The following is a 24,281-nucleotide window of genomic DNA, read 5'->3' as shown; positions in this document are numbered from 1 at the left end:
TAGGTAGTATTGCCAAAGAGTGGTATGCCATTAAGTATTTTATGTGTTATGGAGAGAGGGTGTGTGTGTGTGTCCACTTAGCAGGAAGGTGATTAGATGAATTAGAACATTAGAAATTGAGATGGAGAGGCAATCGCCTCTAATCTAAGTGTAGGTGAGAAGAAGAGGTTAAGGTTTGTCCCTTTGTAATATGCCTAAGTCTATTTGACCACTTAGTGGTGTACAGCAGTGGTTCTCAAACTTTGAAATTTGAAGGTCTCCCCTCAACTTTGACACTGTACAAATGGAAGCAAATGGACCCTAAATGGAACCAAATGGACCATTTGGTTCAGTTACAAGTTACAGACTTGTATGGGTTGATTTTGGAACATAGAGAGTCCCTGAAATCTACTTTGAGAACCACTGATGTCCTTCTCTGTAAGTCTGCAGTCTATACTGAACTTAGCAGTACTTCATTGGAACCTTTTTTGTCCACTGATGTACAGTATGTATATATGAGATAGGGCTGGGCAATATAACTTCAGTATCACGATTATTTCAAACTTTTGCACGATTAAGATTCTTGAATGATAATAAAACATCTACAAGCTCCTAACGCTTTGTGATGCAATGCTTTGTGAGCTTGTAGATCGTCTGTTTTCGCAACTTTGTATTCCACAATTGTACAACGAAGTATAGTACAGGGTTAAATGATTAATCAAACAAATCAATTTAGGCAATTATATTTATACAAAAGTACATTCTAATTATTTTGTGCTGATTCTGAGAAATTTAAAAAGAAATTATCCTCCAAACAACTTGCTTCTCAATTATTCGATTAACATACATGAGCAAGATTAAGTTATTGGTTACTGGTACTAAATATCAGTATATATTATGTGATCGATTCTGTAGGGAAAGAGAGACGCGTTTAACATAACAGAAGTGAAGATATTAAGCATGCAGTACTCAATACTATGAATAGCGTGCCGTGTACTGTATTATTTATTTTCTTTATAATCTGACCTAGTTGTCCATCTCACAATTTCTCTGTTTTAGAAGTTTGTGTGTCTGTCTGGTGGTTTATCTGTAAGGCTGTTTTATGCATGTGCAGGGCTTTGCACGTGTGCGCGTTCCTTAGTCCCATGGATTTTCTTTTCTGCTCCGATAGGGAAGATTTGCCTCGAGGGGCTTATAGGCCTGTGTGTGTGTGTGTGTGTATGTGTTTGTTTGTTTGAGGCAACTACACAGCTAAATCCTGAGTGTTCATTTTACTCTTGGAGGGTCCATTTTTACACTCTCAGAGTTAAACGAACACTCAGGAGTTTGCCGTGTAGACTTGCCAGGGCCTCGAGTTCTTTTTGCCAAGTAGGGGAATCAGAGGAAAAAAGACGGGGCCCAAACACCAGGCCTTATTCCCTAAGCAGATTAGACAGACCCAGAGAGAGAGCAACACATTTTAATTTTGTCCCTTTGGCTGGCGGGGTAAGAACATAATGCGATAGAGGCGGGGGCGGATGGAACGATGGGGGGACCCGGGATCAGGGAGGTGTGTTAGAGCAGTGGTTCTCAACCTGTGGGTCGGGACCCCCAGGGGGGTCTCACAATTATTTTGGGGGGTCCCCAGATGATTAACTTAATGTACAACATTGTTTTCTCACTCAACAGTAAACAAAACAACTTAAAGTTTAAGTGTATAGAGGGTTTATGCACATTTCTAAAGTGAAAATTCAAGGACTAAAAAATTACATGTCTAAAATGACAAATTAAATGTTGGCCAAATTGTCAAATGTTAAGAAGCAGAAATTGTGGACAAGCTCTTGTCTACAAGCTCTACAGCTTGTACATCTGCTATTTTTCAATAGTTAAAGTATAAAATAATTCCAGGCCCATCCACCTTGGGCCCTAGTAACTCAGTCCCACTTTCCCCCCCCTTGTGACGCCCCTGATCCCGCAGTTCAGATTAACATCCTGGGAGATCTCTCTCTCTCTCTCTGTCTCCTTCTGTTTCTGAGTCAGATTACTGGACGGATTGCGATTCTCACTTCTAATCTTATTCAGATTGTACCAAAACAGGGGATACCCTGGAGGCAGATGAAATCCTGATCTCTGCTGTTCCCTGACAATAGTCCACCCCACCTACTGTACTACCCAAAATCAATCTACATAAAGATCAATTTTAGCTCCACAAGCATGAGGATCAATCTACAAGCATGAGGATCAATCTACAAGCATGAGGATCAATCTATGTCTACACTATATTATTTGTCTGACTACATGCTCAATCTAACCACATAATTCTCCATGTCCTTAGAATATGCCTCCCAGTCTCCCAATACAATATAATCATTAGTAATACTAGTATTAAGGTCATGCAAACACACTTTTGCAGGAGTTTTCATTAGGGTTGGATATATGCAGCAAGAATCTTGATAGAAGTCTAATCCGTTAAACTACTGTATGTATTTTAAAACCGCTACATTCTATAACCCATGTGTAATCTGATTTGATACATGTCTAGTTCAGTATCATGAAAAATTAAATGGCGATATTTAAGTGTAAAGATTTTCTTCGATTGGACAAGCTGTGACGGTCGCAATAAGTGCTTTGCAAACCTCCATAGATTGATCGGCAATTTAAATCCCATACCAGAAAGTTCATGGGTACAACAACAGTGTATGTATTGCCTCTATATTAATATGGCATAATTACAAGGATAATTACAGTTGCCTTTTATCCCACCCATGGGATAAAGAGCAGAAGGACTAATGGGAACATAAGCCCTATATTGTTCCATACTAAATCTGCCCAGTCTAAACAAAGGACCTTCATGTCAAAAAACAACCATTAAGCTGGCCTAATCATAGTGCGTCTATTTGATAAACCATAGACCATTTTAAGCCTCTTTCACTCTACTCCCATTCATCTAAAACCTACCCCAAGTATTCACATGCCTTTTATCATGCATATGCCCATAAGCACATGCCTAGTACACATTTTAACTTATCTGAATATACGTTGTCGTCCATTCTGTCCACTGAACTGAAAGTTCAAGTTTGAGGTTATTGACAACCCAGTAGTTACTAGATGACACATAATACTGATGCACTATTACAGTACAAAGTACTGTAAGTACTTACTACATAACAGTAGATGACACAATACTCTTACAGTACATAATACATAAATACAAAGCATTGCTATATAATATATAATACAGATGCATTGCTACATAAATAATACACAATTGCTAAAGCTACAATGACAATGGCAGAATTAATAATATATGATAATAACAGAATGAACGATTCTGCTAGTACCTATCCCAACCAAGTGTCTTTATTGATTAATGTTGATTAATGTCGAGATGCATCAAACAGATAATAGTCTCAGTATTTCAAAAATAATAATCCCCGATCCCGATCCATATGGATTGATGTTTTTTAGATAATGCATTTTAAAAGTTTTAATCTAATGTCATGTATTTATGATCACGAAGCTACCCATGTTCTGATAGAACTTGGATCTTATTTACCTGTTACCGAACCGCCATAGTTTGCAGTCTGACTGTCGCATAATGCCAGTTTGTCCCGGTGCGAATTCACCCAGACAATGTACAATGGCCACATATACAGTAGGTGTTTGTTAGGATTGACACCCACACACACATGGACATTTCACCACCAGATGAATCAATCAATCAATGAAAGATGCCATTCAGAACAGTAGTACGGTCTATAAATGATTATACTGATTTTTCTCTGTCTTTTCTAGACTCCTGGGCTGAGGGCAAGGCCTTCGCGCCTACAGTGGTATGCTGAGAAATGCATCTCCAACAGCCAGGTAACACATACGCACAAATGTGTACACAGTAAAATCCTCCATTTTCATGAATCCATTTTGCCCTTTCAGCCAGGCAACACCAGGCTTTTCAAAAGCGTGTGTTTGCATAACGTATGCGAGCCCCGCATACGCAGTACGCACACACGTAAAAATAGATCCAGTCCTATTTTAAAGCCTGCGTATGAGAGCCTTGTGTAGTCCGCACCCCAGGTGTAGCCGGGTGTCATTGATATCAATTGGATCTTTCCAAACGCACTGTACATACAGTACGCAACATGCTGTACGCAAGCTTTGAAGAACCTGGTGTAGCCCGGCCGCTTGGGGTACTCCGAGTTAAAAGAACACTCCGGGAATATTACTGTAACTCGCCAGTAAAGGAAGGAGGCGAAGATAAGAAATATAAATACAACAATACATGTTTATGTGGTGGATTGGTGGTATACATTTGTATTGATTTCAAATACCAATCAATGTGTTTTTTTTTTGTGTGCCCGTACCAAACATGAAATAAAACGTAAAAGTGAATACTACTGTAACCCATATTTCTGTGTACAGATGGAACCCTTAGAGAACATGGTGGAGGTGACAGCCAAGCTGTTTGAGTGTGACCGTGATGAGATGTACTTTTTCATCCTCCGTCTGTGCAGTAAGGACCAAGCTTCCCTTCTTTCCGTCTTTGTCTGTTTGTCCATCAGTGATAGACGGGCCAGGTCTTCTGCCAATAGATAGTATGGTAAACATGTGAAAATCTGTGAACTAAATCGTTACCAAGACATTTCTTCACCAATGTGTTTCTAAAGGTGTGTAATAATATGTACTAAAAGTTTGGGGTCAAACTAGGGGTTTGACCCCTCACATGCTACTTAACTCATACCTCGCGATCCCCGTAGAGACCGTAGATTTCCCGCTGTACCGCGCTGCCATGCCCGTAGAGCCCGCAAAGTTTAATTAGCTTTAATCATTATGAAAGGATTAAAAGTATTAGCGCAGATTTTCGCTGATTCTGGCTCTTTAGGCCCGCCCCCCTAACTGTATCCGGTCATTTCCGGTCTGGACCGGATCCAGCTTTCCGTATCCAGTCTGAGCCTGGGCCATAGTCCCGCCTCCATTGGTTTACTGTGTAACAGAAGTGGAAGCTACTGGGCGATGGAACGCTCGTTTTTCAATCGGATTTTTGCGTTTGGAAACTTTGATCCAGTCTCTACACGCCTGGATTATGATCCCCGCACATATCGTGCGTTTTGTGCGCGAACGTGTCCACGTGTTACCATAGCGCACAGTTGGCTTTTTTCAATGCTTTTTCATGTAAACACTGGCTGATAAGCAGAGATACAGCGTGGCAACGGATATGTCTTTTTCAATGGGGTTTTTTGTATTCGAAAGCTTGTCACCGAGTCTACACGTCTACTAGATGAGTCGCGCACAGATTGTGCACGATGCGTGCGCGTGCCCACGTTAAAAGGTAAGGACAATTTGGCAGCTGCTTACTACAGCTATGTTTAAAATGGCAGAGAAAAAGTAGTAGTAAAGTTAATGGGACACAAACTTTCAGCAGTTTTGTATGAGGTTTCCCCCGAGAGTTGAATTTCAAACTTTTAGTACATATTATTACATAACTTAAGAAATACATTGGTGAAGACATTTCTTGGTAACGATTTAGTTCCCAGATTTGACAAATATCTGATAAAATTCCTTTACTAAGAGCAGAACTGTGACAAGCTACTTTTTGAACAGCTTTATTTCCTGAATTTCCCATTCATTAATTCTTTACACAATTAAGTCCTTATGTAAAGACTTTTAAGCCCAGAAACAAGCCAGATAACTACTGTACGAGATGATTCATGATCATAACACATTTGATTTGTGTGAACAACAAAACTTTGGAAAATGGGAAGAAGAAGAAAGGTCTCTGTACTTAATCATAAGAAACGACGCATCCCATTTGACATCAGCATTCTGTGTGAGTGTGTATACAGTATGTCAGACGGAGTAAATGGAGTCAGCCAGTGCAGGAGACATGGTGTGATTGCAGTAGAGAGGGTTACCCCAATGATTGGAGTGTTAAAGCTGATTGTCAGCCCATTTTTACCTCCTCCCCTACACACACACACACACACACACACACACACACACACACACACACAAACGTCAATACACACTAGTTAACGTGTTTCCTAAATTACAGCGTAGCCAAGGGTCTCACACAGTTGAGCAGATTAGAGTGCTGATTGCTCTCTCTCAGCAGGAAGCACATGGTTGGAAATTACACTGAGTTCCAGTGTGTGTGCTGTGGTGGTGCACTGGCCCGCATGTGCAATAGATTGAGACTGTTCAACAACAAGTACATATAGGCTACCCTGCTCGTGGTAGAGAGCTCAAAAAGCTACCCATAAGGCTGTTGGGTCATGGCTAGGTTTGTAACGGATGCATTACACACACACCGCAGTGCACATCAGCTGCCATTCCACACTCGAAGGGGGTCAATGAGGAATCAGGAATCAGGAATGCAGGCTTTCTATTCCTGAAAAGTTGCAATGTTAAAGTGGAGGCTATTGTTCTCGCGATAATAAAAATCTAAAATATTTTTTTTTTCAAAAATATTGTTTAAAAATAAAATCTGTCAAACGATGATGTCACAAGACTATGGATTTCTGAACTTCCCACAGCTCTCTTAAGAGAATTGTTTTTTGCAATTTTATTATGAACATTAGTGAGGACATATTATATGAAGATAGGTTGAAAAGTGGCAAAGTCCTCATTTAAGTTTTTTTCTCACTGCTGTTCTGATTCTTCTTGTCAATGCCAGAGGAGACCAACGACTTCCGTAAGGCGGAGGCCACTTGGACGAAGATGCAGGAGGAGAATGTGATTCCCAGGGAGAGGACCCTGAGCCTACTGGCCGACATCCTGAAGAGCAACGGTCAGGAGGTGCCCTTCGAGGAGCCTGAGGTAAAAGAAAAAAAGTTTTTTTTTTTTTTTTTTTGCAGATCTACAAGCTCACAACGCGTCGCATCACGAAGCACTGTGAGCTTATAGATTGGCTATTTTAACACGTGCCCAGGATTATTCAAGATTTAATGGGCTGTTGCCATTTTACCTTGTTTTGAAGTAAATGTAATCCGAGTATATCTGGGATCTTTTCACAATAGTATTTTCTTTCACTCAGAACAGAAAAATAACAATCGCGGGCATCATTGCTTTTATAACAGCCGGTAGAGAAGGCTGTGTTTTAAACATGAACGTGATTTAAAAGTTTGCTTAGGAGATAAATGCACTTTTGTGCAGCAGCATAACACAGTCAACGAGTGAACCGGATTTCCCGGTCATGTGACACCCCGTTGCTTTTCGGGAATTGGAGTGTTTCTCTTCACCGCGGTTGCCTCATACAGTAGCTACAGATAGTTTACTGTACAACGTGTCGAACACGTCGTGGGCACCGGGAGACATTAAAGAGTTTGCCGCGTTTGCACGTTGTGGACCTCCTATGAGTTAAAATATCCGGTGCATATAGTTTTAAAGTGCTCATGTGGGCTAGTCGCTTGGGCTTGTTTTCATAGACCAGGTTGCTTATGTCTCTCGCAAATTCTGGCAACACTGGCTCTGATCTTATGTGTAGTCAGTCAGATGGGCAGGCTGGTGAGAGGAATTAGGCAGGGATCTGCATCATGTCTGTAATGCCAGACACATTTTTCCAGTAGTTAAATGCCACCATATGGCTGCCGCTAGCATCCCCATTCTGGGGCAAACATTCAAAATGCAGATCTACAAGCTCACACTGTGTTGTAATGCAATGCGTTGTGAGCTTCACCTTTTTTCAGCAAAGAGATTTGTTGTAGAGGGAAATACTTGTGGCCCCTGTAGAAAGCCCTGAGGGAACCCCGTCAATATATGGTTTAAAGACAAATTTATACTCATTGATTCAATGATATAATATAAATATTTAAAAAGCGCCTCTCTCAATTAAACGTAAAAGTAATCAATAGAATAATTGCTCAGAAAAATAATCAATAGTTGCAACCCTAGTTCGTTCTCTGCTTTGGTTCGAGTGTGTGTATGTGTGTGTGTGTTCTCATAGCCTGAAGCATGATGGGAGAGGAAGTGATGACTGTTGCCTGGGGCAATGAACTCAGTGACTCCTGGGGCCATGCCGTTGTCACCCCCACTCCCACACATAAACACACACACACATACTCTCTCACACTCCTCTGCCCCTGGGGTGCCAGTCCTAATTTGCCCCCAGCCAGTACAGCTTAACCCCCCTCCCCTTCTAGCTACATGGGTGACCGAGCATCAGGCAGCCATGCCCGCTCCAGCATTATTGTACTGACACACACACACACACACACACACACACACACACACACACACACACACACACACACACACACACACACACACACACACACACACACACACAGAGAGAGAACCACCGATCCACAACCATGTTGTGCACCTGTAAAATCGTCAATTAATTTATCTATCTATAAATGCGAGAAGTCTCTGCGTGTGTGTGTGTGTGTTTGTAATCCGCGTATCTCGAGAACCGTTCGTCCCACCGGCTTCAGATTCGGCACGCGCGTTCCCCGCCGCGGCACGGAGTGCAGTGCCGGGTCTCGACCCGACCCGACGCGCGGTTTTCCCAAACCGGCGCGAAACGTTCGGAATCTCCTTATGCGGGGTTGATTGTTGACATCAGGCTGTTTCTGAGGAAATCGGCGAAAGCTCTGACTCATTGTGACATCACTTCATAAAAGGCTCTGACATCACGTACGCCACATGAGTCAACAAAAAATCTCTGTGAGTGTGTATGTATGTAGGTAATCCACGTATCTTGAGAACCGTTCGTCCCACGGGCACGCGCGTTCTCCATATGGGCATAAAATGAATGCCCCCATATGAGAACCGTTCGTCCCACGGGCACGCGCGTTCCGTCCCACGGGCACGCGCGTTCTCCATATATGGGCATAAAATGAATGCCCCCATATATGGGCATAAAATGGATAAAGGGACACAGACAGACAGATTCAGAGATCTCCGAGAACCGTTCGTCCCACGGGCACGCGCGTTCCGTCCCACGGGCACGCGCGTTCTCCATATATGGGCATAAAATGAATGCCCCCATATATGGGCATAAAATGGATAAAGGGACACAGACAGACAGATTCAGAGATCTCCATATATGGGCGTGAAATGGACGCAAATAGACAGATATCTCCATATATGGGCATATATGGGCAGACGTACGCCACATGAGTCAACAAAAAATCTCTGTGAGTGTGTATGTATGTAGGTAATCCGCGTATCTCGAGAACCGTTCGTCCCACGGGCACGCGCGTTCTCCATATATGGGCATAAAATGAATGCCCCCATATGAGAACCGTTCGTCCCACGGGCACGCGCGTTCTCCATATATGGGCATAAAATGAATGCCCCCATATATGGGCATAAAATGGATAAAGGGACACAGACAGACAGATTCAGAGATCTCATACGGCATAAAGGGACACAGACAGACACACAGACAGACGGATACAGAGATCTCCATAAATGGGCATAAAATGGACGCAAATGGCATATATGGGCATAAAATTTACGCAGAATCACAAAGATCTCCATATACGGGCATAAAGGGACACAGACAGACAGATTCAGAGATCTCCATATATGGGCGTGAAATGGACGCAAATAGACAGATATCTCCATATATGGGCATATATGGGCATAAAATGGACCCAGAACTATATCTGCAGTGATCTCCATATATGGACATAAAATGGACGCTGACAGACAGACAGATAACAGATATCTCCATATATGGGCATAAATGGACACAGGCAAACAGATGGTCAAAACGGGTCCTATGACAACAGGTATAATGGGGTTTGCATTAAAGGGCGGGGCATTCATTCCCTATTTACGTTGTTCCGAGTTGGCCAGGTCGCCGACTAGACGCTTCTAGTAACAATAATAGACAAAGTGTTGTGTGTGTGTGTTCAACAGATATGGTATGAAGACGTCTCCACCAAGGAGAAGGTTCAGGTGGTGACTGAAGCCCCCAGCAGTACAACAGCTGCCCCCGCTGCCCCCAGCAGTACAACGGCTGCCCCTGCTGCCCCCAGCAGAGAAACGGCGGACTACGGAAGACTTATGGGGACACTTTGTAAGAAGAAGAAGTCCAAAGGTGAGTGGGGATCATTAAAGGCAGGGCAACAGATACTTTTAAACACTGGATAATATTCAAATAATGTAAAGAAAATACAGCACCTATGATATCATTTACCATTTTCACAATAAATACCAATACATACAAATGTCCTTGCCCAATACCTTAACACAATAGTTTTTTTCCCCTTGTATCTTCTTTTAAGCTGAATTGTCACTAGCCGTTGGTCCTACTTTTTCATAATTATTTCTCTTTTTGAGTGTCTTTCCAATCAATTTATGTTATTTTATACAAAGACAATCTTACATTTTGACTTACATTCTTTAAATACTTTACATTTTCTACAGAGGCCTATGTGATGCTGAAGGACGCTCATAATAAAGCGGTGGATGTGAATACTGCCGCCTATGACATTCTGATCCGTGCACTATTGGCTGAGGGAAACCTGGAAGATGCCATGGAGGTGAAAGACATGTGAGTGACTCTGCAGCACCTGAGCTCTTAACCCCATATGATACCAAACAGTAACGTTATTCTTTCAGTGCCAATACCACCAGTTATTTTACTGGTTTACTGGTTACTAATAAACTGTATCAACTTAGTTTCGGGTTCCCTGGACTAAAACGACATACATTTGAGAAATCTTTATCTTTGTGGGTCAAGACTCTCCTATTTTATATTTGACATTTGACCCATACCCTATTTTATCAGAATTTCATTGTATCATCCCAAGGCCTCTAATATCATTGCAACTGCACATGAATACTGTATGCCTCACACAAAAGCACTCTGCTATATTTTCTTCATTTCAGATTATTAATCCCAACAGTTAATATAGAAATAATGGGCCTCATTCACTATGCTCGGGTCCGCACATAATTTGTAGTTGCGCATATCCGCAACTCTCCACATTCAGAGTCTGATTCACTAGTAAGACGCCTCAGGGCGACAAGCGAGGGTGAGGTCGCGCCATGTCTTGGCCATCTGGCCAGTGATGTATATCGGACTAGTTACCCATATATGGAGACCCCTGTTACCCATATATGGAGATCAATGTACTGTATATGGAGATATGCTGTGAGAGCCCAAACATGCTTACGCAGTTATTCGTTATGTGAAAGTCCTATGACGTCTATGACATCTGACATCATACATACAATCCCTTTTATGCCCATACATGGAGATCCCTGTCTGTAGAACCAGCCACACAGATATGGGCTGTCTTGGCCATCTGTATTGGCCATATATGGATTTTGTTAGTGTGGTATGTGGCCGATGTGGCCTCCATACATTATATTGGCATTCCCATATGAAGTTAGATATGGGCTTAATATTGATGAGGATCAGGGATCTCCATGCTGTATATGGGCATAAAATGGATTCTGTTAGTATGGTTCCCCTGACATCACAGTGATGTCAGAGCAGCAAACCCATAGACCGTAAAAAAAGCGTACACGTCCAGATGGACGGACAAAAGGACGGAGACATGATGTTCCGTTTTACATACTAAACCTGGTCAAGGAATTGCTGCATCAAGAGCAAACACAAACGTTTCAAACAATTTACAGAACACAACAATTATAATTAGTAAATCAGGATTTTAAGTTCTAGGCATCCTGTGCATTCTTTTCTTCAGTGACAGTGCTTCTAAACATAACGGCAGACTTTCGTATCTACTTTACCCTGCTTTCCCCTCTGTTTCCGGTGATCCGTTTTCCTCTCACTTCAGGCTAAGACTAGCAGCTCCTCAACGAGGATTACACACTGATTGTGTGTTGACCCAAACGGCCCCCGACCGTCCCCTGGATGCGAACTGCAGTCTTCACTAAGCCCCTACACACACACACACACACAGATTAATTTAGGATTTCAGAGAAGCGGATGACTTTGCGCGAAAACGTCAATCTTCCGCTGATTAGTAATCTATCGCGTGTGTTGTTGCTACCGCGGGACATATCGGGGCTTTAGCCGATGGACAAATGGACAGACAGACAGAGGAATTGGAGATCTGAGCTTAGTGAGAAACCCCTGATCTTTTTAGGTAATCCCCTTTCTCTTCTCTCCATTTCTGTATGTCCGTCTCTTTCTTTTTCAATTATCTCCTTTGCCTCCACTTTCTACTCATCCCTGCCTCTTCCTTCCATCTCTCCCCTGGCAGTCCTTTACAGAGCGTGCTTTTGTACAATTTGCAAATATATCGTATTGATTTTACCTCCATGTTCCTCTGAACCCCCCCAAGTAAACACACACACACCCCTTGACTTTTTATTGTCTCCGATCTGAAAAGAAGCTTAGTTAATCTCTTTCCTGAATGAGAGCAGAGGCATGAGGGAGATGAACGAAGAAGGGAGTCTGAGATGGGGAGGAGGACCAACCTCATGCGTGGATGAAGACGCATGAGGTTAATGAAGAGAATTAAACATTAGTTGTGTGTATTTTGGGGTAATCTAATCTGTATGGAATTGAGCAGCGGGCGACGCCAAGATTAAGAGATTTGCAGAGATTGATGATGATAAGAGAGAGTGCAGGGAGAGTGAACGAATTGAGACCATTGAAGGGTACACTTGTGGGACCAACGTTCTAGAGTGCGGCCAAAGAGAAAAAGAGCAGCGGTGAGTGTTGAGAAGTGAGGCTTCCAACGGATGTGTCTCTGAAACTGAAAACTTAAACCCTCGCTGCCAAAGTCTCCACTGCAATCCGTTGGCGACTGTATTACCGCAGCCACCGGCTGCTACTCAGCCCCAGAGACACTGCAGGCGATTAGGATTGGCCACTCGCCTGATGCTCAATTGAGCGGATGGCTTAATCCGTGGTAGGGGCGGGACTGTATTAGAAAGAAAAGGGACAAAAAGAGGACAGCGTGATTGAGGTTATAGTGGAGAGGGAAGAGAAGGATGGAAGGAAGAAAGAAGTGACGAGGAGAAGGTTCCTCCTTAGGCTTCTGCAACACAGTATTCACCCTGTCTGGCCCTTATAAAACACAGACATATCCTCACTGTCGGGCAGAAACCTTGTATCTCCAAGTTTCACATTTGTATGTTTTTCCGAAAAGTAAAGCCCCACTTCATCACACAAGACTGTCAAACAAAACTATAGTGAAAATAGCCGATCTACACCCAGTGCAAGGTGTTGTAAATCGGCTATTTTCAGTATTTTAAATCATTTTTAAAATGATATATACGAAACGAACGGTTTTGGACATACAAGGTTTCCGCCCGACAACAACGATATAGCAGAACAGGACAGGACAACACACACTTCTAAAACAAGTCAAGATTTGACGTCAACAAGAGGCTCAACCAGATTTGCTCCTTTTAGTTTGTCCTCTCCCCAATCCCTTTCTCTTTCCTCTCAACTGTTTTCACTGTCTTCGGACAAAGCTTACAGGCGTAACAAGATTGTCCAATGTCCACCATGTGCTGTTGCATTTTATCTAGTTTACTTTGTCTGGGTTGGGTTGTACTTAGACTTTATTACATGTTATTGAGAAGTTCACTCTATTCACTTATTATTGGAGTTTAAGGCATGACGAAAGAGTACGAGTGTACTTTTGTGGTGTGTGGACTGTTAAGGGTGACCTCTACCCAAACTACGTCTCTTTCTCTTCCTCCCTCAGGGCTGTGTCTCGTTACTCAGGTTTTCATCTCAATGACATGGCCAACAGCTTGCTCATTGTCACACTCAGCAGGAAAGGCCAAGTGAAAGGTAATAAAACTCACACATACTGTATCTCTCTCTCACTCACACACACACACACACACACACACACACACACACACACACACACACACACACACACACACACCCCAACATCAGTTAATTGAACTAATCAATAATACGGAATATGTTTAATTTAATTTAATTAACATTTTAACAACAATTTAATACGTCTAACATTTAATTTTCCCTCAAGAAAATACAGAAAATATCAGATCATCTACAAGCTCATGGCGTGTGAGCTTATAGATAGACTGATTGACTTTGAAATTAGAATGGTTAGACTAATTTATTTACTCCATTCCGGAAAAAACGTTCGCGTCGATTATTTTATATTAAATAAATGATATATTTTAAAAAACAAAATCTTGATTCATTGAAAAAGGAATCAACAGAATAATTGCTAAGAAAATAATCGGTTGGTTGCAACCGCTCACACGCGCGTTACCAAACTTTTTAGCTCGACCCAAAAGAGAAATATGCTGTCTACCTTTAACCCAAACTAGTGAAAATAGCCGATCTACTGTACAGTACAAGCTCGCATCGCGACGTGTCGTGTGCTTGTAGATCTGCTATTTTCAACTTGACCCGGCCGTGTTTTGGGGTAAACGGTGCTTTTAACCTCCTCCCTGTGACCCTCCAGAGGGCATCGCCACGCTCAAGACCATGCTGCAGGCGGACCAGGTGCCCACGCAGCTGGCCATGACCCGCCTGGTGCAGGCCCTGGGCAGTGAAGCTGACGCTGCGGGCATCCAGGAGGTGGAATCCCTGACCAAGACCCTGGACCTCACAGTGTCCAGTATGCTGTTCGCCAACAACACTGCCCTGGCACACATCAGGAGGTGAGAGACCGATAGGGCTGACAGCTGACACCACTCTGACATTTTACTGGACGGTTAATTGTGGTTCTTGTAGAACAGGGGTTCTCAAACGTTTTTAGGCCATGACCCCCAAAATAAACATATTTGAACTGGGGACCCCCACCCTGACAAGCGCTTGGAATTGTAGGTATTACATTTACTGTGACTCGGTTCCACAGATAAATATTGTGAAAATAGCAGATCTACATGCTCACAACGCCTCGCAGTGCAAGGCGTTGTGAGAATGTAGATCTGCTATTTTCACAATGTTCCCCTCTTGCTTACTTAATATTTGACAGTTTGGCCAGTTTGGTATTAACCCATTTAGGCCTAACCTATAGTTAGGCCCAAATCAGAAATTAGCCTACAAAAACAAATATGTTGATACATACTGTACAGTACATGTACTGTAAGCCCCTCCCATACACTAAAATGTGTACCCGGCCTGAATTGAAAATCTTTAAATTGTCACTTTATAAATGTGCAGATACCCTGTATACACTTATGTTGGTTTGTTTACCGTTCCAATATCCATAATTGGCTGTGCTCGCATTTGGGAAGAGGGCAGGGGAGAATGATCTCAGGTTGTTCATTATGGAGCAGAACTGGGAGGAATAACATGTTCCTCTGCATACGTTATGCCCTCCCAGCAGTGGTGGAAAATCTGAAAATACAATAAAAAAAACGGGAGACCATTCATGGATATGATGGCTGTAGCGTTAGTAGACAATCCACTCATCTAATTTCTAATTAGTTACATTTTGTGTTGAAAAGAATGCTATGAAATCATTTGCTGTGATTTTGGAGCTCACACTGTTTTGCAAAACATTTTTTTTTTAAGTATAAGGTTGTACAGCTCTGTATTAGGGAGACAGTCCATATAGATTCTAGAACATCACAGGCAGACGCCGCACTTAAGCTGAAACCCTATAGTCCGTGTAACACATTACCAGGCGACGTGTTTCTGACACACTACTGCATTATGCTGAAGGCAATAGGATTATTCATACATTCTCTCCTTAATGTGTTAAAACACAAAATAGCAAAATGCTCTCTCTCTCTCTCTCTCTCTACCGCAATCCTCTGCGTCGCCTTCATCTCGTCTGAAAAAGCGAGTGAACACATTTTTAAAGCGGGGCAGCACATCAAACTTTCATCGCCCTACATTAGCCCCGATCAGCACTACCCCGCGTAGACTCGTAGAACGGACAGCAGAAAATAGAGACGGAGAAATACAATAAAGGCAGGACGGCCTCACGCCCGATTGGCCACCGGTGGCGGGTGGGGCGGGGGAAATGAGCGCTTGTCGCTTTGAACTCTGACCTCTGGGAGCGGTAGCCCTGAGCAGCTGTGACACGTGCGTCCCCGGCGCGCCTGAGTCGAGCTGACTGCTTAAGAGCCGGGGCGAAAAAAAACAAGCGGGGCCACCGGAAAACTGAGCGCCACATTTAGAGCCTCCCTCCCACCCTCGCTGAATTATTCAGACGTCCCCAGTCGCAACAATCAGCTGGATACGTCCCCAACACAGACGCACGTAGACACACATACACTTACACTATTCGTTAAATATTCATAACGGCTGGTGGCATTGGAGGAGGAGGAGGAGGAGGTGGGGAGAGGAAGAGGAGTGTTAAGTGTTATTAGCTAAGCCGGGTTGCCAGATTGAGTTGTTTGAGGGTCGCAGAGATTTGCCGCCCGGGTCCTGTTTGGTTGTGGCAGCATCAGCAGAAAAGCATTGTGCAGTGTGTTGGTGTGTGTGTGTGTGTGTATGGGGGTTGCGCGTTAGACTGTTGTATGAGTGGAGAGGGGTTGTAAAGGAAACATTAAGCCTAGATCGGCTATTTAGTGAAAGCTGACAGACAGCTTGAGACATTGTCCACAAGGTGTGTTGTCCTAAAACCCGATTCATACAGTAGCTTGCATGACTGTCGAACATAGCCTACCCTACCGGTTTTCCTAAACTGACACATTTGTCCCTGTGAAATCAAAGCATTTGAGTCTTGGGAGCTGAACCTTATTTATTACTGAACATCATTGAAACATAATGCATTATTGTCTCCGCCTGGCCGAAAAGGCATGGCCGAGACTTTGTTTTGCACCGTTTTTCGTCCGTCCAAAAATTTTCAAATTAGCCTCATGGTGGCGCTATAACAGTCACGTGCTGACCTATAACTGCAGTGATCTGCTTAAAACTATGTATGCACACTCCCTTGAGGCCAAGTTAAAACTTCTGGCCCGCACCTTTTCACATTTTATCTAAATATTACCCAAATCGATACCGATATTTTTGGTCATGTGATGAATACGAATCTGTCCGATTTTTCAGATTCGTAAAATGTATTTTATATCAAACAACTATTGGTTTATTTTTCAGTGGTGACGTGGAGTCTGCTGTAGAGGTTTTGGAGGCACTGTACACCGCTCCAGACAGCTCATCCCCCAGCATGTCCTTTGTCTTCAGAAAGGTCCTGGAGGAGAACAACGACAAGGCCATGGACAAACGTAAGACAGAACAACACACAATATAATATATATATACAGTATAATGCATCATCACGTGTAGCATATAACTAATGATGGAGTGTGTGTGTGTGTGTGTGTGTTGCAGTGAGTGCTATGGCAGAGCGCCTGGCCAATCACTTTGCCAACTACAGGCCAGCCACAGACCTCTTCCTGGAGCTTCTAGAGATGGACAAAGTAGAGGATGCAAAGTTCATGCTAGCTGTAAGTGTGTTCATACTGTCACTTTATATGCCTTAAGTTTGTGCCAGTGTTTCGTTGTGTGTGTGTGTGTGTGTGTGTGTGTGTGTGTGTGTGTGTGTGTGTGTGTGTGTGTGTGTGTGTGTGTGTGTGTGTGTGTGTGTGTGTGTGTGTGTGTGTGTGTGTGTGTGTGTGTGTGTGTGTGTGTGTGTGACACATCCGGAGAACAGCTGACATACAAGCGCACGTCGTGTGGCAAATGCCGCACACCTTCTGCGCAACGCACCATGGGACGTTGGAAACTTGTGGGTACTGTAGCTGGAAGCCACAGAACCCGAACGTTGTTAACTAAAGCAATTCAGTGTTATTTACTCATGAACCGTTATTAGGGAAAGCTTGTACGAGAAAAAACACACAAAACAACCCTTATGCAATCTTTATCTGGGATATACGTAGATTACTGCATTCCAATTTCCAAAGTGATAATGGAGTTCTTGTGAGATAGCCAGATGCATTTGGTGTCCAGGTTTCCCTCTGAGAAAACACAGACCACCAAGGTTTGTCTTTATCTCTCAAAAGGTGTCTAGTTTTTCTGATGCTTCTGTGTTAATTCATCCATTTATAACTCAGAGAGAGTGTACAAATGTAGCAATTACATTTGTACACTGTCAGAGTTAAATTAACATTCAGACGCAACAGCAAGATAAGCCTCTGAGAAGCACAGGGGGAATAAACTCTGTTTGCCACTTCTGTGTGTATAGTAACATCCATCTAGCATTCCTCTAGTTGACTTATTTATCCAGATGCATATCCCTCTCATTCATAGTAAAAGCGGAGGGGGATACTTCCCTCCATCCCACCACACCACGCCGGGTAGGCTGTGTGAAATTGGCCTGCTGCCACTTTACTTATGTGCAGGGGCGTCACAAGGGGGGGGGGGGGGGGAGTGGGACTGAGTTACTAAGGGCCCAAGGTGGAGGGACCTTAATTATTTTATACTTAAGCGATTGACAAATAGCAGATATACAAGCTCACAACGCGCGCTGCGAGCTTGTAGATCTGCTAATTTTAAAAAGTTGTGAAAAAGAGTGCAAATCTTTGAGCTTGTAGAGCTCAAAGATGTGTGAGCTTGTAGATCTAGTTAAAGTACCCAGGGCCCAGAGTTTGGTGCGACACCCCTGCTTATGTGATCACGCTTCATCAAGTGCAGCTCCATGACTCTGTGTTCGGCTCTGGGGATGTGAATACGTACCAGCTTAGATGAGACAGAGACAGGAAAGAGAACACAAGATAGATGAGCGGAAGGCATCAGAGAGAGAGAGAGAGAGAAACCAGGCGAGGCAGACGGTTGAGAGATCCACCTCAAGCGCTCCACCAGTAATCTCCTGGTTGATTTTCGCTCTCTTCGTCTATCAATCATTTAGCTGTGTTTCTGACTGGCATGCATGCATGCTACTGAGTGTGGATATGTTACTTAACTACTGTTGCTGACCACCATTCATCACTATTTCAAAAGGAACTAAATGGATCTGTGTTTAGTAGGTCACAAGACACCGTTCTCACTCGCTGTGTTGTCTGTCTTTATGAAGACGGGGAAAGAAAGACAAGTATTGTAAAATACCGGTACAATTTGTTTTTAACCACTTAAACCCTATATTGTTAGTTGACCGGTGACCTCCATAGGACTACACTTATACACCAAATCTCTTTGGTAAAAATAGCCGACACAACGATCTCCTATTTTTACGGAATGTCTGCCTATGACATGCCCAGAATAGCATTTACTTCCACCGGCAAAGAACCAGTTCGGTTTCTTTCTCCCGCCTATGGGATGGCAACTTTCTTGGAACCTTGGTTCGCTCTTGCCAAGCCCCCAGAACCCAGGGCTAGACTTGAAGCAACCCCGATGGTGGCCAAAGTTGGAACTGCAGCCTAAAAAAAACATGAACGCTAGCATGTAGCTAGGTAGAGACCACTTTCCCCCAGAATGCACCTGGATTAGAGACCACTTTCCCCCAGAATGCACCTGGATTAGCTACATGCTAGCACGTAGCCGTTGCTTCAAAACGCCACTGAGCACTTGCATTGAAATGATAGTGGGGGCGGGGCTCGTCCGCTCTCTATTTTATATATACTCTATGGCTCTTGCGAACCGGCTGCGAACCGTCTTGCATATCCACCATATTGAACCAGAGCCATTGTCCCCCAGTATATTGTCAAGGTTCACTGGAAAAAACAAGGATTTTGTGGTTCCGTTCCGAACCAACTTTTACGGTTCGGAACCAACTCGGTTCTCGGTGGAAAAGCACACCTCTGGTTCATCCCATAGGCGGTAGAAAGAACCCGAACCGTTTCTTTGCCAGTGCAAAAGGCCCCGTACTGTAGAGTGTAACTATTGGTTCCCAAACAGTGGGTCGGAGACTCGGGACTAATTTTTTGGGGTCACTCAAAGTAAAAATCCCAATTTCTTTTCCTACGTTAAAAAAAGAATCAAAAGATTTTCCCCTGTACATTTTGAAACAAACAAAATTCCATAAACATAAAAAAAACATTAATAATTAATATTATATAGCCGATCTACAAGCTCACAAGTGATGCGTTGTGTGCTTGTAGAGCTTATTTTTTCACTAGTTTGGGTACCGGGCAGACGTCTAATCTCTCTTTCAGGTCTTGACCTGAAATGTATGGGAACCACTGATGTAGACAAGACATTTGCTGTGATGTTCCTGCTCCTTCCCTGACCTCCTGAGTCATTATAGGTCTCAATCATTAAACAGGCCTGTCTGGCTAGCATGCATGCTAATGAACATGTATACATGACTTGGCCCTGCTCTCATCTTCATCACTAATTAATTAAATGCCAACCGATAGACTCCATGTTTTGTTTTTTTTCTTCTTCTTTATTTTTTCAGGCTGTACTGTTTTTAGCTCGATGTGCTTCCTAGCCGCTTTTCACATCTGCAGATCTGTTGATAACATTTTTGAAAATGAAACAAAATGTTTCCCAATGTGTAGATTAAATAAATCATATCGTCGTTGTCGGGTGAAAACCTTGTACGTCCAAAACCATTCGTTTTGCATTTATCATCTTGAAAATGATTTAAACTAGTGACGCGAGGTGTTGTGTGCTTGTAGATCTGCTGTTTTCACTACTTTTGTGCGACAGCCTTGTACGATGAAGCAGGACTTTACTTTGCGAATGAACATACAAAATTTGAAACTTGGAGATACGAGGTTCCGACAACGACAATATGTAATAAAAATGGAAAATATTTTCGTTTAGGATCTGTGGACTCAACCAGTACTGGTTCTAGTTTGTACCTCGCCATAGTCCACCACCTCACCCCCCACCCCAAAAACCACTAGTCTAGAGGTCACTGCGGGGTACCAACCCAGCTCCTCCTTCCTGTCCCATTATAAATGAAGCCGGGCCAAAAGGAACTCTGAAAAGCTTCTAGCTAACTAGCTACGCAACTGATAATGACGGGCAACCTGTCGGTGGGAGGGTGGAATGAGAGAGAGCCATTCAGCGCTGAAATGTGAACAGAAACATAGAATAGTAAAAAGCGGCAAGGCGGGATACTCCCTTTTTTCTTCTTCTTCTTCTTTCTTGTACTGTATGTGTGTGTTGGTGAGGGCCATTGGGGAAATGATGTAGCTCTTATGCAGTGTGTGTGCGTGTAGCGGAGAAGGTAGCCCCTACTGGGCCTGGCCTTTTGGAGTGTTCGGTCTAGCAGAGAAAAACGAGAAAAAGAGAGAGATCAGGGGGGAGGAGAGGGAATGGATGTAAGAGTGAGGGGGGGGTTGAGTGAAGTGGCATAGTTTTAGCCTAATTGCCTGATTGTACCAAAGCCTTTCTGCCGCTGAGTGACTATGTAGAGAGCGGAGCTTGGTGAGAGGGAGTGGGAGAGTGAGTGAGACTGTTAAAAGCCTAGCAAGCCTTGCCCCTTTTAATTCTGCAAGAGTAGGAGAAGGAGTAAAACACGTCAGTTCACGACTGGCTAGTAATGTGACCTCATTGCTTCTCAGCCCAGAGGAAAAGAAACACACACGGCCTCTCTCTGTTCTCACCCACTCACTGGCTTAGCACACTGCAACTTTCATGCAACACACACGTACGCGCACTTTGAAACGCATGCATAAATGCTCCCGATTGTAGGGCGCTAGTAGCGCATGCAGGTTGAAATCTCCTGTGGTACGCGAGTTAAAAATGTCTTGCAGGATCTGTGAATTACGGGTGGTGTGGTATTTGAATATACTGTACATCATTATGTGGAAAATTGCTCCATAATATGTTGGCATTAAGTCAAATAACTAAGCTTCTTACTCGTCCGTCTGTGGTTTTCTTTCTTTCCAACTCTCTCTCACTCCCTCTCTTCTCGCTCTCTCTCTCTCTCTCCAACACATTGCTGTCATTATCTCTCACTTCCTGGTTTGCGTTAATTGGGTAATGTCCAAGCCCCCATAACCACGGTAGAACATTGAAGCAGACTTCACCTGGTGGGTCAAACCTGGGATAGTTGCTAAAATGCTACTGTGCGTGCTAATGATACTGTGTACCCTAGTGTGCCTGCTCGGTGCTCTAGACTTCTTTTTGGTGCCAATCGAAGTACTTCCGGCAGTCTTCCGGGTGCTTCAAACGCCACTGAGCAACTTTCATTGAAATGAATAGCTGTGGGTGGGGTAGTCCGCCCTCTATAATATTACACCTCTATGGTAATGTCAGGAAGTCGTACAGGCTAAAACCACCCAATGAACAGCTTGGGGTATATTTAGATTTCAACTAAGTGCTAAATTGGTGGCCCTTTATGCGACTAAGTGTAGATAATTATGCTTTTTGAAGTGAGTGGTGCTGTATATTAATTATATGTATTACAATTCCTAAAGAAACCAGGAGTTGTGTTTCTGACCCACTTATTAAGTCAGTAATTAACCTATGACTTGTATGTGTGTGTGTGTGCGAAAGACATAGAGCGAGCTTATGTGTGAGCTACAGTACAGTAGTTTGTTTATATATGTCTTTGGTGAAGAGGTTGGAGGGTTCTTTGGTTTAATAAAAGAAACATTTGATCAATGTCAGTAGGTCTGTCACAATTATTACATAATCGTCTAACCGCAATTATTTTAGATAATCGCAATTATTTTTGCATAATCGTCATAATCGTTTCCATGTTGAGAAATGTTAATATAGTTACAAACACTTTCAAAAAGTAGTGGAAATGGCAGATCTACAAGCTCACAACGCGTCGCGATGCGACGTGTTGTGAGCTTGTAGATCGGCTATTTCCACTATCAATGTTCTTTTTTAAGTATAAAATTGTCAAATATGTCATTAATTTCTTTGTATATTTAAGTTATGTGTCATGATTGCCATGTGCAACTTCAAAGCCTAAAAGCCAAACAGAAATGTAATTGTCAACGACAAAAGCAAAATTAAATCGTTAATCGCAATTATTTGAGTGACAATTAATCGTCATGTAAAATGACATAATCGTGACAGCCCTAAATGTCAGGTCTCATCGTGACAGTGTCATGTGTTTTGTCCCCCGTCTGCCGTAGCGCTGTAACGCAGTGGCCGAACAGAAGAACGTGCTTGTCTCCTACCTGACTCGGCTGTCCCAGAAACCTGGACAGGTAAAACAAGACTTTTGATTTCTTCTACATACTGTACAGTACATGAACACGTCTTCAGCATGTGCATGACACCAGCCTAATGCTGTTGTAAAGTATCTCCCTTCAAACATGTTTACATGTATTTCTCACATTTTGAGTCTCTTCTCTATTATATCGTCATGAGGGTTAATGTGTGATAGTTCGTAATCACAAAATCATTGATCTGCCATCCTCTTCCTAACATGTTGAGCTCTTTCTACAAGAAATGCAACCTCCTCTAAGCTGACACTTGTGACATACTGCCTATTTGACCTCCACTGATGTGCATTGTGTCATATATGTGCCCGCCTACACACACACACACACACACACACACACACACACACACACACACACACACACACACACACACACACACACACACACACACACAGTATGCAGTGGGTGAACTTGTCTAGATTGATTATGCATTTATGTTCCTTACTGTATGTCTGTATAATATGTATTTTACTGTATTTGGCATGCAGGTGGGAAAGGTCAAGAGTCTTTTGAGCCTGATCCCTGATTTCACGGAGAAGGACGTCCAGTACACGTATATGATTAAGTGTTACGGTAAGAAAAACGCACTCGGAGCAGTAGACAAAGTGGTGCAGTGATCGGCTCGCTGGCCTGTGGCTAACTTGTCATTAGCGGCGGGATTAAAAATGCATCAGAGCAAGGCTAGTGTGTGTGTGTGTGTGTGTGTGTGTGTGTGTGTGTGTGTGTGAGAGTCTCTGTGTCTTTGCAGCCGAACAGACAGCCATTCAGGGTTAAAAGAACACATGTCCTTTAATGAGTTGGCCGTCCTGGCTAGCCTAGCGTGCTAATCGCAACACGCTCCGCCACTCTGTTCTTCACCTCTCTCCCCTCTGTGTCCCTCGCTTCCTGTCCTTCAGCCACCCTCCTCCTCCTCCTCCTCTCCCAACGCTTCTGTTGTCTTCTTTCTCCTCGTTCACCTCCATCTCCTCCGTTTCCTCATCCTCTCTGGTCTTCCTTTTCTCCTCCGTACAGAAAGTGAACATGACTATTTAATTAGTATTAGCTAGCCGGCCGGACAGCCCAGGGCAAGGCTCTGTTCTCCTCTGTACCGTTACCCTCTTCTGTTCTTTTGTTATTTCTGCTTTTGTTCTTTTGTTTTCCCCCCGTCCCATCTTTATCGCTTACTCTTTACAAACTACACACTCATGCTTTACTCTGTTTGACCTCAGTTATTGCTGTTGCCTTGCTATGTTAATTAACGCAAAAATGTAACCACTCCTAGCATCCCTATTTTGCACAGAGCCGACCTGGTTAAGTTTACTAGGTAATAGAGGGTTTATGATGTATTCTTTATGTACAGCCGTGGTTTAGACAGGAGCACTACTTAA

At 43.2% G+C, this 24,281-nt stretch overlaps 1 protein-coding gene across 1 annotated transcript in view; it reads left to right on the top strand.

Annotated features, from left to right (window-relative positions):
* Positions 1–24,281, top strand: part of lrpprc (leucine-rich pentatricopeptide repeat containing) — a gene marked incomplete at its 5' end in the record, with an annotated part of 86,887 nt that overhangs the window by 60,005 nt on the left and 2,601 nt on the right. The window contains 11 exon segments of the mRNA XM_080739714.1: positions 3,754–3,822; positions 4,378–4,468; positions 6,629–6,771; positions 9,823–10,003; positions 10,333–10,459; positions 13,602–13,690; positions 14,346–14,544; positions 16,937–17,064; positions 17,171–17,286; positions 22,822–22,896; positions 23,403–23,487. Of these exon segments, the coding sequence (XP_080595840.1) occupies positions 3,754–3,822; positions 4,378–4,468; positions 6,629–6,771; positions 9,823–10,003; positions 10,333–10,459; positions 13,602–13,690; positions 14,346–14,544; positions 16,937–17,064; positions 17,171–17,286; positions 22,822–22,896; positions 23,403–23,487 (1,303 nt within the window).

The sequence above is a fragment of the Nannobrachium achirus genome (assembly GCF_963921795.1).
Source record: "Nannobrachium achirus genome assembly, chromosome: 13".
NCBI lineage: Eukaryota > Metazoa > Chordata > Actinopteri > Myctophiformes > Myctophidae > Nannobrachium > Nannobrachium achirus.
The sequence above is the reverse complement of the archived record's forward strand: the minus strand, read 5'-3'. Positions and strand labels throughout refer to the sequence as shown.